General features: G+C 51.8%; 1 protein-coding gene across 2 annotated transcripts; it reads left to right on the plus strand.

Moving 5' to 3' along the window:
• Positions 1-13,963, plus strand: CEP104 (centrosomal protein 104). Of its 2 annotated transcripts, none has more exons than XM_026720881.2 (23): positions 1-104; positions 432-507; positions 1,463-1,593; positions 2,107-2,280; positions 2,752-2,890; positions 3,562-3,624; positions 4,320-4,396; positions 4,517-4,685; positions 5,047-5,205; positions 5,551-5,787; positions 6,122-6,325; positions 6,567-6,734; positions 6,918-7,091; positions 7,561-7,737; positions 8,157-8,363; positions 8,656-8,772; positions 9,063-9,099; positions 9,523-9,604; positions 9,968-10,076; positions 10,257-10,395; positions 10,484-10,551; positions 11,316-11,412; positions 11,836-13,963. In XM_026720881.2, the coding sequence occupies exons 3-23, from the start codon at positions 1,481-1,483 to the stop codon at positions 11,970-11,972; spliced, it is 2,847 nt and encodes a 948-aa protein (XP_026576666.1). In that variant the 5' UTR covers positions 1-104; positions 432-507; positions 1,463-1,480; the 3' UTR covers positions 11,973-13,963. The 2 variants fall into 2 exon arrangements, with proteins under 2 accessions (XP_026576666.1, XP_026576667.1); XM_026720882.2 differs by having other exon boundaries at positions 1,467-1,593.
• The last annotated feature ends 631 nt before the right edge of the window (positions 13,964-14,594 follow it).

Consider the following 14,594-nt stretch of genomic DNA (forward strand, 5'->3'; position numbering starts at 1 on the left):
TCCCCTCCCGCCGGCCGCCACTGTGCCGCCGCGCTCGCGCCTGCGCAGTCGCATCGCAGCGGTTGCTAAGGGAACAGAGGCCCTGGTGATGGAGCCGGAATAAAGTAGGAGGCGAGGGGCGCGGAGGGGGCTCCCCTTCTCCTTAGGCTCCCCTCTCCCCAACCGTGGGGGCTGGGGGGCGGGTACGGGTACGGGGGGGGGAAAGGGGCGGAGCCTCTCCCGGGTGCGGGGCCGGTGGAACTGCCCGAGACTAGATGGGGGCACCAGGGAGGGGGGCTAATAGAGCGGGAGCGGCGGTCTCATTATGACCATGGGGATTTATGGCTCTTCTTAGCGGGGACGTGGGGAGGGAAGCATCGGCGGATCGGAGAGGAGCCAGTCAAGGTGACCGGTGCCCCCCTCCCCCTCTTTTGTCCCCCCCCCCCCTGCAGGCGTCTTCATGGTGGTGAAGGACGCGCGAGCAGAAGAGGCCGCCCCCGCCTGCCACGACGGACGGATCGGCTCCAGGTGGGCTGGGGGGGGGGGATATGCATGCCAGCCCGGGACTTGCAAAACGTGCTAATCTAATGCATGCAAAACTCTTGTGCATGCAGTCATGCCAGTCCAACATATGCAGAGCATGGGCATGCAAACACTACGTGCATTCCAATACGTGCAAAACACACATGGACGCAAGCCCAGTACATGCAAAGTATGCCATTCCAATAGATGCAAACATTTGTGCAGGTAATGCTCTACAAACAAAATTTGTTCAATTTCTGTAGCTCCCCAGAGTCACTTCTTGAGAGGGACAGCTACAGAAATCAAACAAATATTTTCCCCCTTCCGTAATTCCGGGTGAATTTGGAGCAGCTTGAATGGAGCTGAGCGTTGACTAGCTGGATGCCCTTCCTGAGGCCTATGCAGGGGTTGGCAGCAGATATTTTATCTTTGTGCCCAGAGAGAGAAACATCTGCTGCCACCTAAGATTGAACTCTCAGCCTTCGCGAGCGGGCAGCAGTCATCTTCACCACTAGGCCACCACACAGATCAAATAAATAAATAAAACATGCCGATCCAATACATGCAAAACACATGTGCATGTAGACCCAATACGTACAAAACATGCCAATAATTTATATCTTAAAAGCAGTCCTGGCTGACTCAAAATAATATGCAAATTCATTGGGTGCAGATATAAGAAATGCATATCCGTGTGCCTGAGGCCCCAAATGTGTGAAGAGCCCAATCTCCTGTTTGTTTTTATTTTTACTTTTATTGTGGTTTGTTTCCCACAACTGCTAATTGAGTTGAGTGGTTGTATAAACAGAATGCATAAAATCAATAAATAAAGACCGCAAATGTGAATGGTTGAGATGGAACTTTGGCTAACTTTCAAAGTTGCTTGCGTTCAAGAGTTAAAACACCGTAATCTTTGCTGGAGAGAAACCTTTTGCAAAAGCTGGCTGTTGTTTCTTCCCAGTTAGCACAAGAGGGCAGGATGCCACACAAGATTGGGTTTATTGTTATAAGTTCTTCCGGACATGAGGATGGCTTCAGTGCCAAGGAGCTGATGGTTCACGCGCCAACGGTCAACGGATGGAGGTCACCAAGGTCAGTCCCTAAGAAATCCTAGGTACTTCACGTGCTCTTGGGGGCATCTTGCAAGAATCCAGAAAATGTCCCTCAATTTAAATAAATTTAACAAATAAATAAATAAATTTATATGCAGCCCCTCTTGTTTTCCACTGTTCAACAAAAGGTTCTCCCCCCCCCCGTCCCAAAAAAAGGTTAATAAAGCAATTAGAAAAAATTACAGCCTCTCAGTCAGAGGAATTTTTAAAAATTGAACAGCGTGTCTTTCATTCCCACTGTTAGGAGATCAGAATTTTGAAAATATCGTAATTCAAGCCCAGGACTGTAAAGCAGTCAGCCAAGAAAGTTGCTTCATAAGTTTCATGCATTTACTTTTAGCTTTATAGGTTTTTAGAGTCCTAGGGCTACAATATTTTATGTAGTGTTAAATTTATCCACGTTGAATTAGGTATATTCAGATAGCTTAGGTTTATAGAGATGTGGGAGTTTCTGACATTTTATTTTCCTTGCTTTTTTCTTCTCTATTTTCAGACTCTGCCAGTATCCCCAAGAAATAGTCCTCCAGATGGTGGAAAGGTGCAGAATTCGAAAGCTGCAGCTCCTGGCTCACCAATATATGATCTCCAGCAAAATTGAGTTCTTCATCAGTGAAAACTTGCCCGATTATTTTGCGCCCTATAAAACGGAGCAATTCCAGAGGCTGGGGTGAGCTTTCTCTTCCTTGATACGTGTCAGTTTTCTGTCTGAGTCCCTCAGGGGACTCAGCAACCCAGCAGAAGCGGGTTGTCAGTAGGCACGTGGGATTTGCCCAGCCCCCTGGCTGATTCCAGACCAACTGTAAAAGCAAGGTGCAACTCTAGATAGGCAGCCACAGATCCTAAAAGATGTGTTTGTGAATGTTGGCTGACCCTTTGCTTGTTCTCCTTTCCTCTGGAATTTGAGAGAATTTGTGTCTAACTTAGGATTCTAAGCCAATAATTTAAAATTTGGAGTCCGTCTGTGAAAAAAATGGAGGCCCATCCAATACACGCATACAAACCTATTGACGGTTCACTAATTCATTCCAGGAATCCTTTTCTTAGAATAAAATATTGATAGTTCATCAGCGCCAAAGGGTTCACAATACTTGTAAAGTATAACCTGCATTAAACCTCTCTGTTTTTTCCTCTTCTACAGTTATGTCTCCCTTTCCGATAACGAAAAGACCAACTACAGGGCCCGGGAATTGAAATCTGTCTACGTGGATGCAGTTGGCCAATATCTAAAGTTGACTTTCCACAAAAACTACGCCAATCGGTACAACCTGTACAGCCAGGTAAAAACTGGGTCCCCCTAGATCAATATTTCCAAACCGTGGCAACTTTAAGATGTGTAGACTTCAATTCCCAGAATTTCCCAGCCGGCCATGCTTGTCCACGCACCCCTTGCCAGAGCAGAGAGAGTGCAGAGAAAGGGATTATAAGAGAATAAAGTAGGACACAGTTTGGATACATATTAAAAGGAATGCATTGGTGCCAGGGAATTGGGAATTAAAGTCCACACATCTTAAAGTTGTCCAGGTTGTGAAATACTGATCTAGACACACTGCTACCATGGTGAAATACTCTTATTAGTTCTCTATTAGCTGTTAATTACTCTAGGGATAGTTATCCAATGTGTTTGGAAGCACTAACTGAAGGGAACACAGTATAAAAACCATTGAAGTTGACAGTAATATTCTGATTTTGAACGGCCAGAGAGAACCTGTCTATAGATCCACAACCTTGTCTGGAAAAAAATGGAAATTATTGTTTCTTATTAATAAAAATAATTAATATAGAATGTATACGTTGACTTCCCCACACGGATAACTAAAAACAGAGTGGGACGTGGCTAGCCCTGTTTCTGTTGCCCTTTGTTCTTCTTCTCTTGCTTTCTTGAAACGAAAGGAAAGAGGTCCGGGATATCAGAACTTCCGCTCTCTTCTTCTGCCTCTTGTTTCTCCAGGTTGCTCTTGTGGCGATAAACATCATTGGGGAACCTGCAGATTTGAGCCATGAGAACAGCCAGGTGCGTCTGGGAAATTTGGGGGAAGCAAAATGCAAGGAGGGTCTTTCCTGCTTACCCCCAATTAAACAAAGATTTGCAACCGTCATAAGTTACAACTGTGATAGGCAGACTCCATTACAGTCGTAACTCAAGGAGCACCAATGTACAGGTAGACCTTGATACAGGGGTACAGATATAGAGGTCGTAATTCAAGGACCACCTGTATATCTATATATAGGTAGTCCTTGATTTACGACCACAATTGAGCTCAGAGTTTCTCTTGTTAAGTGAGATAGTTCACAAGTGAGTTTTGTCCCATTTTACGACCTTTCTTGCCGCAATTGGTAAGTGAATCTCTGCCGTTGTTAAGTCAGTCACACGGTCGTTAAATGAATCCAGCTTCCCCACTGACTTTGCTGGTCAGAAGGTCGCAAAAGGGGATCACGTGACCCACCCACCCCCGGGACCCTGCGACCGTCATAACTCTGAGGCAGTTGCCAGGCATCTGGATTGCGATCACGTGACCCTGGGGAGGCTGCAACTGTCGGGTGAAAAACGGTCCATGCGTCCCTTTTTCCAGTGTAGTTATAAGTTCAGCCGGTCCCTGCATGAACGGTTGTAAGTCGAGGGCCGCCTGTACTTGGGTCTTGCTGTGGTTCCCCTGCATTCGGCCCGTTTGAGTCAAAAGTTCTACCTGTTGTGGTTCTGTTATCAAGTCTTCCAGGGAGAAGCTGATCGACCATTACCTAGGGAGCAACTCGGATGAATCGGCCCTCGAGGGGAGCTACCCTGGGTGAGAACGGCCTGGCGGGGAGGCCTCTCCCTGCCCCTTTTCCTCCCTCTCCCACCCTCCCCACGCCCACCGTGGGCACGGGGGCCTCGTCCCAAACTGCCATTCTCCCCTTCATTCCAGGAAGGCCGACGCCATTTCTCCGCTGGACGATCTGGCTTTTGACATGTACCAAGACCCGGAAGTGGCCCAGATCATCCGGAAGCTGGACGAGAAGAAGCACGAAGCGGTGCACCTGGAACACTACGATCACGCCAAGAAGCTCAAGCAAGCCATCGCGGATCTGCAGAAGGTAGAGGGGGCGGCCGGCCGGGGTGGGTGGGGAAGGCGTGGGAAGGGGGGCTCAGCGGCCTTTCTCGTTCCCTTCAAACACCTGAAATGTGTGAAGGCTTTTCCCCTTCTGGGCACGGCACGATGTTGAACATCAAGAGGCCTCCTTGTTGGGATTGGGGTAACCCAGTTTCTTAAACCAGTCGTGGCTTAGTTTCTCATGGCTTTGAACGTAGACTTGATGCGGTACCCCATTCATTCATTTAATGATCCGTCGGGCCCTCATTCGCTCTGTGCTTAGAGGCTTTCTCTGTCATGACCGATTGCCCCTGCCTTGAGCCAGGGGGGTGGACTAGAAGACCTCCAAGGGGCTCGTGTTTCAGGTCGGGGAGCGGTTGGGGCGCTACGAGGTGGAGAAACGGTGTGCCGTCAAGCGGGAGGACTACGACTTGGCCAAGCAGAAGAAACAGCAGATGGAGGACTATCGTCTCAAGGTCTACCAGCAGTTGGAGCTTCATAATCTCTTGGACCCAGATCTCGCCGTGAGTGATCCCAGGAAGTGGGGGCGGAATGAGTGGGGCTTGTGGGGGAATTCTGGGAGTTGAAGTCCCTCCACCTTCAAGTGTCTGAGCTGGAGAAACCCTGGTTTAGATAAAGTGCCGTAGAAGCTGGTTTTCTTTCCCTTGCCAGCTTGCACCCTGGGCTGTGTCCAGGAACCATTCTAGTGACTTAGGAAGAGTCCAAGGGCAGCCGATTTTTGCACCCTGTAGAGGGAAATAAACCATTGGAGACTTTGCATCCCGCTTGTCTCTTGCGTGGGTTGTCCGAAAAGCAGAAGGGGCAGACGAATGGATGAACGAACGAATGGATTTCTCTCGTTCACTCAGATCCGGCGACTACCCGACCTGCCACTGGACCCCGTGGCTCAGCCCACCACGACTCTCCAGCAGAGGAAGCCCCTGCCGTCTCCCTGGAGGGAGAAAGCCAAGCCAGAGAGTCCGGCCTCGTTGCCCCCCGAGAAGCCCCCGGAAATCCCCTCGCCTGAGCCGGCCCCCTCTCAGGCCTTCTCTTCCCCCCTGGCCCAGGCAGCTCCCATCGCTGCAGAGACCTTCCCCAAGATCAGCGTAAGTCTGGCTCGACTCTGTCCTGCTCCTCCCGCCCCGTTTTCACCTGGTTTCTTTCTTTCTTTCTTTCTTTCTTTCTTTCTTTCTTTCTTTCTTTCTTTCTTTCTTTCTTTCTTTCTTTTTCTTTCTTTCTCTTTCCTTTTTTCTTACATTCTTTTCCTTCTCCCTTTCTCTCTGTTTCTCCTTCCTTTCTTTCCCCTTGTCTCCTTTTCCTCTCTGTCCTTCTTTCCTTCCTCAAATACCGAGTTCTCCTGGGAGAACCTTTTGCTGGTGGCGGGAGGGCATCGAACCGAGGAGGAGGGACGTCACCCGGCCACTCGCCCTTCCCTTCCAGGTCGAGTTCTTACCTTACGACGAGCGGCCCCTCCCAGCCATCCGCAAGCAGCAGGAGGAAGGTTTTCCCTTGCTGGAGCCTGAGGCGAACGAGGAAGAGCCCGGAGACACGCCCAGGAGTGGGGTGGTTGGCGATCCGGAGCCGCTGACCGAGAAGGCCCTGCGGGAGGCCAGCGCCTCCATAGACGTTTTCGGGGAAACTCTGGTAAAGAGGGAGGCGGCTCAGTTGAGGGGCCTCTTGAGCTCTCTGGCTTTGGGATGAGTGGGGGGGGAGAGGTCGGACGGGGGTCCCGGGGTCAGGAGAGGTGAGAGAGAGTCGGGACACGGCCCTGGGGATGCTGCGGCGGTGGTAAGCGTGGAAGGCGGCCCTGAACTCACTTTGGTGGAGATGCTGGTCTCTAGCCACGCCCCTAGTCACCTTCCTCCCTGGGCCTTGCTTTCCCCAGGTGGCCGGCGCCTATTCCAAAACCTGGTCGTATCGCGAGGACTCGTTGCTGGCCATCTACAAGAAAATGGCGGAGGCTCCCACCAGCACGCCCAAGGAGGAGCTGAAGAACATGCTCCGGGGGGCCGTCTTCCTCATCGTGAGGGCCATCAAAGATATCGTCTCTTCGGTGAGCGGAGGGGAAATCGGGGAGGTCGAGTGGGAGGGTCACCTCTTTATCCCACCGCCCCTGGTTCCTCAGAGCTCTCCCCCCGTCCGTCCGTCCCCCACCAAGGCCCCGAGGAGGAGAGCAGTGGCTGGAGGGGCCTTGAGAGTGACTCACCTGGATGGCTCCTCTCGTCCAATGCGGCAGGTCTTCCAGGCCTCTTTGAAGCTGCTGAACATGAGCCTCACCCAGTACATCCCCAAGCACAAACTGGGCAGGCAGGAGACCGTCTTCTGCGTGGAGCGGACCTTCCCCAACCTCCTTGCCCGGACTGGGGACTCCTCGGCCCGCCTGCGGATGACCGCTGCCAACTTCATCCAGGTCAGTCTGCCGGCAGGGAATCCGTGCTGGGCGACGGGGCTGCAGCTGGAGGCTCGCCTTCCATTGCGATCCCAAATGCCATTTAAAAATGCACTGTGTTTTTTAATGTTCCTGCCTAGTCTGGGATTTATTTATTTTTTTTTGGCGTTAATTTTTTTTTTCTGTTGGGTTTTGTATTTGGATCTTCTGAATAAGATAAAAAAAAATGATGAATGAAATTAATTTCAATGCGGTTTCATACATTTCTTCATATATTTATGGTTTCATTTGAATGCGGTAAGCCGCCTAGAGTTGCCTCGTGTATAATAAATAAAGGAATAAGGAGTCCTCTAAGCAGTCCCTAAACGAACGGTTGTAAGTCCAGGACGACCTGTAAATAAACCACTTTAGGCTCCCGACTGAGTCTCTCGTAGTTCAGGAGAACCTGGCTGCCCCGCACCGGCTGTTAACCCGCCCTGCCTCTTTGCAGGAGATGGCCCTCTGCAACGAAGTGAAGCCTCTGCAGATCATCCCTACCCACCTGGTGCAGCCCCTGAGGCCCAACTGCCCCACGCACCTGGCCATGAGCCAGGTGGAGCTGGTGGAGCGCTTGCTGAAACACCTGGGCACCGAGAACTCCGGCTTCACCATCGATAACGTCATGCGAGTAAGAACTGCGAGGCCCCGCAGCCTCCTCCTGTGAGCCAGTCCTGCAAAACGCAACCCAGGCCTTTCCCGTTTGCATTCTTTGCATCCCATCCCGACCAAATCTCTCTCTCTCTCTCTCTCTCTCTTTGCACCCTTACAACGGGTGTTTCTCCACCTTGGCAGCTAGAAGGGGCGTGGGCTTCAGCTCCCCGAGCTCCCCAGCCGGCCTGCAGAGAAAGGGACTCCCAGAGAGTAACCCAGCCGCCATGGGGATAATACGCCTCAGAGGGAAGGCATTAGACCTCTTCCAGTTGCCAGGCTGGGAGAAGCTCCCGATTACCGGCTCCCTGTGGCATATCTTGAGGTCGCTCCGGGACCTGAAGGATTGGGCTCAACACTCCCCCATTTGAGTCTGACCCGGAAGCTTTTCCGTCTCAGTTTGCAACAGGAGCTCTGGAGCACCGGGTTTTCGAGGTGCGGGAAACGGCTCTCCGGATCATCTTGGACATGTACCGGCAGCACCGAGACAACATCCTGGATTATCTGCCCCCCGACGACGCCAACACACGCAAGAACGTGCTGTACAAGTCCCTGTTCGACGGCTTTGCGAAAATCGACGGGCGACTCACGGAGGCCGAGCTCAAAGTAAGGGAGGGGCCTCCGTCAGGATCCTGCCCTTCGAAAGCCCCGTGTGTGGGGGGTGGGGGCTCGTGCAGAGGGCACGTCCTGGGTTTAGCTTCCCCCAGCCCAAGTTTGCTAGAGGGGGACAAGGAAGAGGCCGTGGGGTCCTTGGTGCTCCCTGAGCTGGGTGGCTTTCTTATGGACAGACGTTCCATGACCCAGCTAGGTAACGTCCTCCGTGCTAGAAGGAAGGAGGGGCTGCAGGGAGGAGGAAGAGGAGGGAGGCCCCGCGTCGGTCAGCTGGTTCTCTCCACAGGCCCAGAAGAAGTCGGCAACCGAGGAAGTGGAGAAGGAGAAGAAAGATGAGATCAAAGCCTTGCAAGGCCAAGTGGCAGCCCTGAAGGAGATGCAGGCAGAGGCCCAAGTTGACAAGGTATCCCAGGGGTTTCAAGACCCCCCCTGACCCATCGCCCCTGCCCCCACCCCAGCCAGCATGGGTCTCACCAGAGGTCGCCCTCCAGCACGTCTGTGGAGGGTCAGCCTGAGAAGGGCCGCTCCTGCCTCCTGCTGTTCCTCAGGGGAGCCCCAAATGGTCAACTGCCGTGCAGGATTTGGGGGTACCCAATTAGACCCCCCCCCTCTTTTCTGCCTTGTTAACTAAACTGGGCTCTCCGCAAAGATCCAGCCTTTCTGTTTCTTTTGACTTCCTTAATTTCGTTTTAGGAAAAAGATAGCGATTTCCAGAAATCAAAGAATCAAGGTACTTATTATTGTTGTTGTTGTTGTTGTTGTTGTTGTTGTTATTATTATTATTATTATTATTATTATTATTATTATTATTTGCACCTGGGGAGCATTTGCCCTGACTAAATCCGGCTGCACTGTGATTTAATTCTAATAAAAACAAGAAGGGAGCATCCAACTCTTTTCAGACAGGCAACTTACAAAAAGAAAGGCCTTTTAATTTTTCACTAGATTGAGTTGTATAGGTAATCCTTGCCTTACAACCGTCTGTTTAATGACCGCTCAAAGTTACGACATCACTGAAAAAATGGAAGTTAGGGCCGTTTTCCATACCTGGGGCCGTTACAGGCCCCGCTGTGGCCACGGGATCCGAATTTGGCCCCTGGGCAAGTGGTTCCTCCTTCTGGAAGCCTCCTCTCTCTTCTCTTCCTCTCCAAAGCCGAAGCGTCCAAGAAGGCTGCCCAACCCGTTCCGGCCGATGCCCTTGATGACCATTCCTCGGTCGCCAACTACCTGGACAAGTAAGTAGCTGGGGGTTGTTGCCCAGCCCTGGGGGTGCTGTGTGTGTGTGTGCGGGGGCCGGGGGGCAGGATGTCTGGCAGGTGGTGTGTCCAAATTAGCGGCCTTTAAGGAGGGCAAGAATTCTGCCCCTCCTGTCCGGTGAGCAAATATTAAAGTCCATGTCGAGCCGATTCATTTGCTCACAAATAGCCCAAAGCGTCTCGTCCACTTACGGTCAGCCCTGAATTGGCCCTAGATAAGAGGCGATGGGATTCCAGAGGGGTTGGGCTGTTTGTGGCCTTAGAACTTTTTCGGCTTTTGCCAACTCCGGAAGGGCCTCAGCGGCTCCCGTGGCTCAGTCGGTGGGTCTCTTTCCACATCAGCCTGTGCATCTTCTGTGGGGAGAGGGACGAATCCTTCACCGAGGAAGGCCTGGACCTCCATTACTGGAAGCACTGCCCCATGCTGACCAGGTGTGACTTCTGCAAGCAGGTGAGCCTCCCCTCTGCCCCTGAGTGGCCCCCCCTCCTGAGGTTGTGGGTGCTCCGGTGCTGGAGGTTTCAGGAAAAGGTCAGACACTCCACACACACACACACACACACACACACACCCCGACCAGTTTGCCATCCTCTCAGGCCAAGGCTCTCTGCTGTTCTCTTCCCACCTGGGCAGGTGGTGGAAATCGCCAGCCTGACCGAGCATTTGCTGACGGAGTGTGAGAAAAAGGACAATTTTGCCAAGTGTTCTCGTTGTTGCGAGGCCCTGCCGAAGGACGAGCTGGCCCGGCACGTCAAGAGCCGGTCTTGCAACCGTAAGTCCTTCGTTTATGCCCGCCCGGGACATCACGTCGGCACCCGGGACCCTCCCCAGCTGACCTTCTCCCTCTCTCCTCTCTCCAGCTGCCAAGCCTGAGAAAGTGGCCAACCGTTGCCCATTGTGCCACGAGAATTTTACACCGGGCGAGGAGGTGAGAGCTGCGGGCATTAAGTGGAGGTTGTTCCTCAAGAGGAATTGATGGTCAAATTAAGGGGGGGCGGGGGGGGAACAGGGGAAGGGTCCCCTTCCTGTCCTAGGCGACCAAGGAGAGTGGCTGACTTGCTTTAAGAGGGGAAGGTGGCGTGGGGGAAACCCAGCACACTGGCAGAGCTATGAATTCTCTGCATGTCCACATTTCTTTTTATATTTCTACCTTTGCTTATATTTCTCAACTGATCAAAATTCCGGGTCTTGGCCAGCAGCATTTACAACCTTCTCTACTTTAAGAGCACACATGGCTGGGGGATGCTGGGAGTTGAAGTCCTCCCCTCTTAAAGTGGTTGAACCACACACTGCCCTGGGGGCTTACGAACAGCTGATTGCCTGCGTCAAGATATAAAGCTATGCAAATGCATTGCATATATACAGGAGGAGGAAGAAAAGGCTTCTGACTCCAAATAGTGCGAGAGTAAGGGCACTGTGTCAGGATCTTGGCCCCCCCAAATAGTCACAGCGTTCCCCCCCCCCCGGGTGGATTATCCCATTCACTTATTTTTTGCTTTCGTTTTAATTCTGCTTTTCATTCCTGCCCTCCACTTCCCCACCGCATTTGCTCGCCCTCCTGTGAGACAGGCCACAAGGGGAAACCCCACTGCCGCCGAGCCTCCATTCTTCCACGGGGTTGTGAGCCCATCGTCCACTGCTGTCGTCGCTCTGAACCTTTCTTTCGCCCTCTCTCTCCCCCCCCACCTGCAGGCCTGGAAGGTGCACCTGATGGGCCAGGACGGCTGCCGCATGAACCCGAGGCGCACACATTCCCTGAACAAGAGCCTGCCGGCGCAGACCGTCACCGGTAAAGACCCTCTCGTGTTTCCCCACCCCTCCCCCCACCCCCCGCTTCATAAACTGGGGTGACCTCGTTTCTCCCCAGAAATCACACCTGGCACTTCTGGCTGGGAATCCATGTTTCTTACTGGCCATAATTGCCTAGAGTGGTGGCGAATAAATTTAACTAATAAATTATATATGTGTGGGGGGAGGGGTATATATATATATATAGAGAGAGAGAGAGAGAGAGAGAGAGAGAAAATTGAAATGATAATCCTGTCCCCATTGAGGTCGTAAGCTGAGGACTGCCTGTGATTTCAGCTACACACAGACCCCGCCCCTTGCTGGCTGCAGACCCTGAAGGGTGGAGGGGGCGGCCCCTCTCCCCTTCCCATCTCTTCCTCCGAAGGGGGCTCAACTCCCACCCTCTTCTTCTCTTTCCTTGCAGGCCGGGCTGGCGGGAGCATCCTGAACCGGTCGGGCCCCCTGGGAACGAAGCTGCGGTCTCCCACGGTGGGGAGCAAAATCCCCACCCCCCGCGGAGGCCTGAATAAAAACACTGGCAGAACGTATGCAAAGCGATGAGGCGGGTCCCTTCTTTCCCTCCCGGGGGCCACGCGCCCCTGCTTTCGCTGCAGGAGGAGGAGGTCTGGCGGTGGGGGAGCCCTCGGCGGTCCGGCAGGGGGCCGTCCTGATTCTCTGCCCGTCGCCCCCTCCCCTCATTCGCAATCGCTGCATTTCGCGCTGTATATACAGAATCACAGAGTTGGAAGGGACCTTGGAGGTCTTCTAGCCCAGCCCCCCTTGCTCGTGCAGGAGACCCCCGCCATCCCGGTCAAATGTCGGTCCCATCTCTTGATGGAGCAGCCACAACGCCTGGAGGGAGGTTATTCCACTGGATTAACTCTTCTCACCCTCAGGGAATTTCTCCGTAGTTCTAGATTGGATCTCTTTCACGGTCTTCCATCTGATTCGAACATAGGGACGAAAGGGACCCTGGAGGTCTTCTAGTCCAGCCCCCTGACTCAAGGCAGGAGACCGACCTTATAGCCTCCCAGATAAACTGTCCAGTCTCTTCTAAAAACCTCCAGGGACGGAAGGTAGGCCAAGCAGAGCCCTGGCCAAACTCCTAACCCTGAGCGTCCGGTTCTCCCCTTCGCCCAGCCTGGCAAAATCTGTGGGTTTTCCCCCTTGCACGCTTGATTGCTGAAGCTGTGCTGTGAAGTCAATTCACTTGGTTCAGGATTGCAGCCCACTCGGGTGGTGGGGGGAAGGGGGTTGGCATTCAGAGAAAAGGGCAAAGGAATCATTTAAAAAAAAAACCTTTGGAAATAACAGAAGTTTATAAACAACTGTGCAAGGAAGTAGAAAACAGTCACAGAATCCTTTAAAAAAAAACCATTCTTGATCTTATCCTTCCAACCCTCATTGGAAAAGATGGGCAGTGTTTTTTTTTAATGTACCTTTTTTTAAACAAATTGATTTGCATCTCCTTTTGAGATGTCTTAACCAAGGGCTTATGCACAGGTTTCTGAGATGCACCAGCATACAGAAAAAAATACGCTTTTTTGACAGACAGCCAAGCAGCCATATATCATCTCCCTATCCTACCTTAATTTGCTCAGGACAGGCAAGAACCTTACTTTGAAAGACTTACAAAAACAAACCAGGTTGCAGGAAACCAGCACTCCGTTTTCCTTTTTGGGCCAAGGGCCACACGTAGGCATGAATAACTTGAGCACTTTCTACTATGCAGTCCACTCCCTCGATACCTGTAGATGCACGAATGCACACTGTGTAGGCACTTGCAAACTGTTTTTTTTTAATTGTAGTGCGTGTGTTTTTAAAAAAATGAAATTGTAGAGAAATTCAAACGTGCTTCAGTTCCGCAGAATAGAAGGTACAAGTGAGGGCTGAATTCAGACCCCGAGTGGAGGGCCACGGCTGTGCAAATGCCACGCCACGTGTCTGAATTTTGATCACGTGATCGGGATGTTGCAGTGGTGGAAAGTGTGAAAAATGGTCATCAGTCACTTTTTTCCAGTGCCGTTGTAACTGAACGGTCACTAAATGTTTTAAGTCGAGGACTGCCTGTATACAGGACAGAGCGAAGCATTAGCTGGCAGATCCTAGCCCTGTCTGGGAAGGAGGGGACAAGGAGGACCCTCGCTGCACTCCTCACATGCTCCCAAACCTCTTTTCCTGGGTTGTTTTGATTTTCTTTTCCTCTAAGATGGGAAAAGAAGGTTTTGGAAAAACAGAAATTCAAAAATTGCCTTCTCCATCCTCTGCGGGCCTCGTGTAGAAATCTCTGGCTCGTCTCAAGGCTTGCAAAAACACATTTTTGGGGGGAGGGGGGATTCCTTTAGATCCGCCAAAGTCGAGTCCTACCTCAAAGGAATCCTTTGAGGCCTCAAAGGGATCGGGGCCATTTTCATTCCGACTGTTTTAAGCTAAAGAGCAAATAAGCTGGATAGCAGGTCTGGTTCCAGAGTCCTGCAGGCTCTCTGCTGTGTAGAAATGTGTTACGCTCCTGTTTGTACTTAAATGATAATAAAGCTCTGAATTTCAGCTGATAGGTGATCGTCTTGTTTTCTGCTCATTCAATTCTTTTTTTGTTATTACTATTTTTGCAGCATCCTTCTTGGCTCAGAAGGGAGATTAAAAATTGGTACTTTAGAACAAAGAATCATTTGCGTGTCGCACTTAAGGCCTCGGGTTAGAAACCGGGTGGGGCCGTGAGTTCTAGTGCCACTTGGACACAGGGTCAGATGGGTCAGGTTGGGCCAGTCCCTCCCTCTCGTCCCTAGGAAGGAGGCAATGGCCAACCATGAAATCTTGCCCTAGAAAAGGACAGCCATTTGTCCAGGCCGTAACCCAGCTAGGGAACATCATCGGTGCTAGAAGGGAGTGGGGTGTGCGGAGAGGAAGAGGGGAACCGTGGGGTCCTTGGTGCTCTCCGAGATTGGTCGTTGTCCTGCAGATATTTCATGACCCAACTAGGGAACGTCGTCAGTGCTGGAGACGGTGAATCCACAGAAGCGCTGACAATGTTCCCCAGTTGGGTTGTGAAGCATCTGCGAGGAGACGACTGAGGACCCCACAGAAGTTGTTCCCAAGAACAGGGTAGACAGAGTCCATTACAGCAGTGAGGAGGACGCCGTTGGAAGACCAGAAGGCCTGACAAGGTCAGAGACAGATCCTTTG

Source organism: Pseudonaja textilis, chromosome 18 (assembly GCF_049901715.1).
Source record: "Pseudonaja textilis isolate UNSWEBS1 chromosome 18, rPseTex1.2, whole genome shotgun sequence".
Taxonomy (NCBI): domain Eukaryota; kingdom Metazoa; phylum Chordata; class Lepidosauria; order Squamata; family Elapidae; genus Pseudonaja; species Pseudonaja textilis.